The 828-nt window shown below is 34.9% G+C and overlaps 1 protein-coding gene across 1 annotated transcript in view; it reads right to left on the reverse strand.

Annotated features, from left to right (window-relative positions):
• SMC1B (structural maintenance of chromosomes 1B) overlaps positions 1–828 on the reverse strand; it is an 82,314-nt gene that overhangs the window by 30,472 nt on the left and 51,014 nt on the right. The window contains exon 15 of the mRNA XM_010837626.1: positions 153–259. Coding sequence (XP_010835928.1) covers positions 153–259 — 107 coding nt within the window. The remainder of the gene's footprint in view (positions 1–152; positions 260–828) is intronic.

Below are 828 nucleotides of genomic sequence, written 5' to 3' on the forward strand. Positions count from 1 at the left end.
CAGGGAGGCCTGGCGTGCTGCAATTCATGGGGTCGCAAAGAGTCAGACACAACTGAGCGACTGAACTGACTGACAGGCATAATTCCTTTAAATTATTAAATAATAGTTACATTTATATATAATTGCTTACCAACATCTTTTAATAAAAATACCTTTTTTGATCAGCTTCCTGTTGCTGTTTAATATGCTTGTTCTCAAATTCACGAATATTTTCTACACCGATTTCTTCACAGAAGTGTTGAAAAATATCATCTTCAACCTTTTAAATTATTTTAAAACCAAATGGTTTAATAATCAATTTTACAAAAATATATAGACAATCCTTAAATCTATGTTTTTCCCACCAAGATTTTCTGGATTAGGACAGACTATTTCCGACAAGCATCACTACTCTGTAAAGTTGGTGCTTTCTCTTTAATTAACTACACTTACCTATTTTCAGAGTTCTTATTCTACAACAAAATAATAAAGTTCACGGTGGCCTTTTAAGTGATTTGGCTTTATGAAGAGTTTAATACAAAACTGGAATGTTTACTTTAGCCATACCAAAACATAACATTCTACATAAATACAGAAAATATTCTTTATGAGTAATACTATAGATTCTTTTTTTAATATAAATTTATTTATTTTAACTGGAGGCTAATTACTCTACAATATTGTATTGGTTTTGCCATACATCAACATGAATCCGCCACGGGTGTACACGTGTTCCCCATCCTGAACCCCCATCCCACCTCCCTCCCCATACCATCCCTCTGGGTCATCCCAGTGCACCAGCCCCAAGCATCCTGTATCCTGCATCAAACCTGGACTGGCGATTCGTTT

This window comes from Bison bison, unplaced genomic scaffold (assembly GCF_000754665.1).
Source record: "Bison bison bison isolate TAMUID 2011002044 unplaced genomic scaffold, Bison_UMD1.0 scf7180017864079, whole genome shotgun sequence".
Taxonomy (NCBI): Eukaryota; Metazoa; Chordata; class Mammalia; order Artiodactyla; family Bovidae; genus Bison; species Bison bison.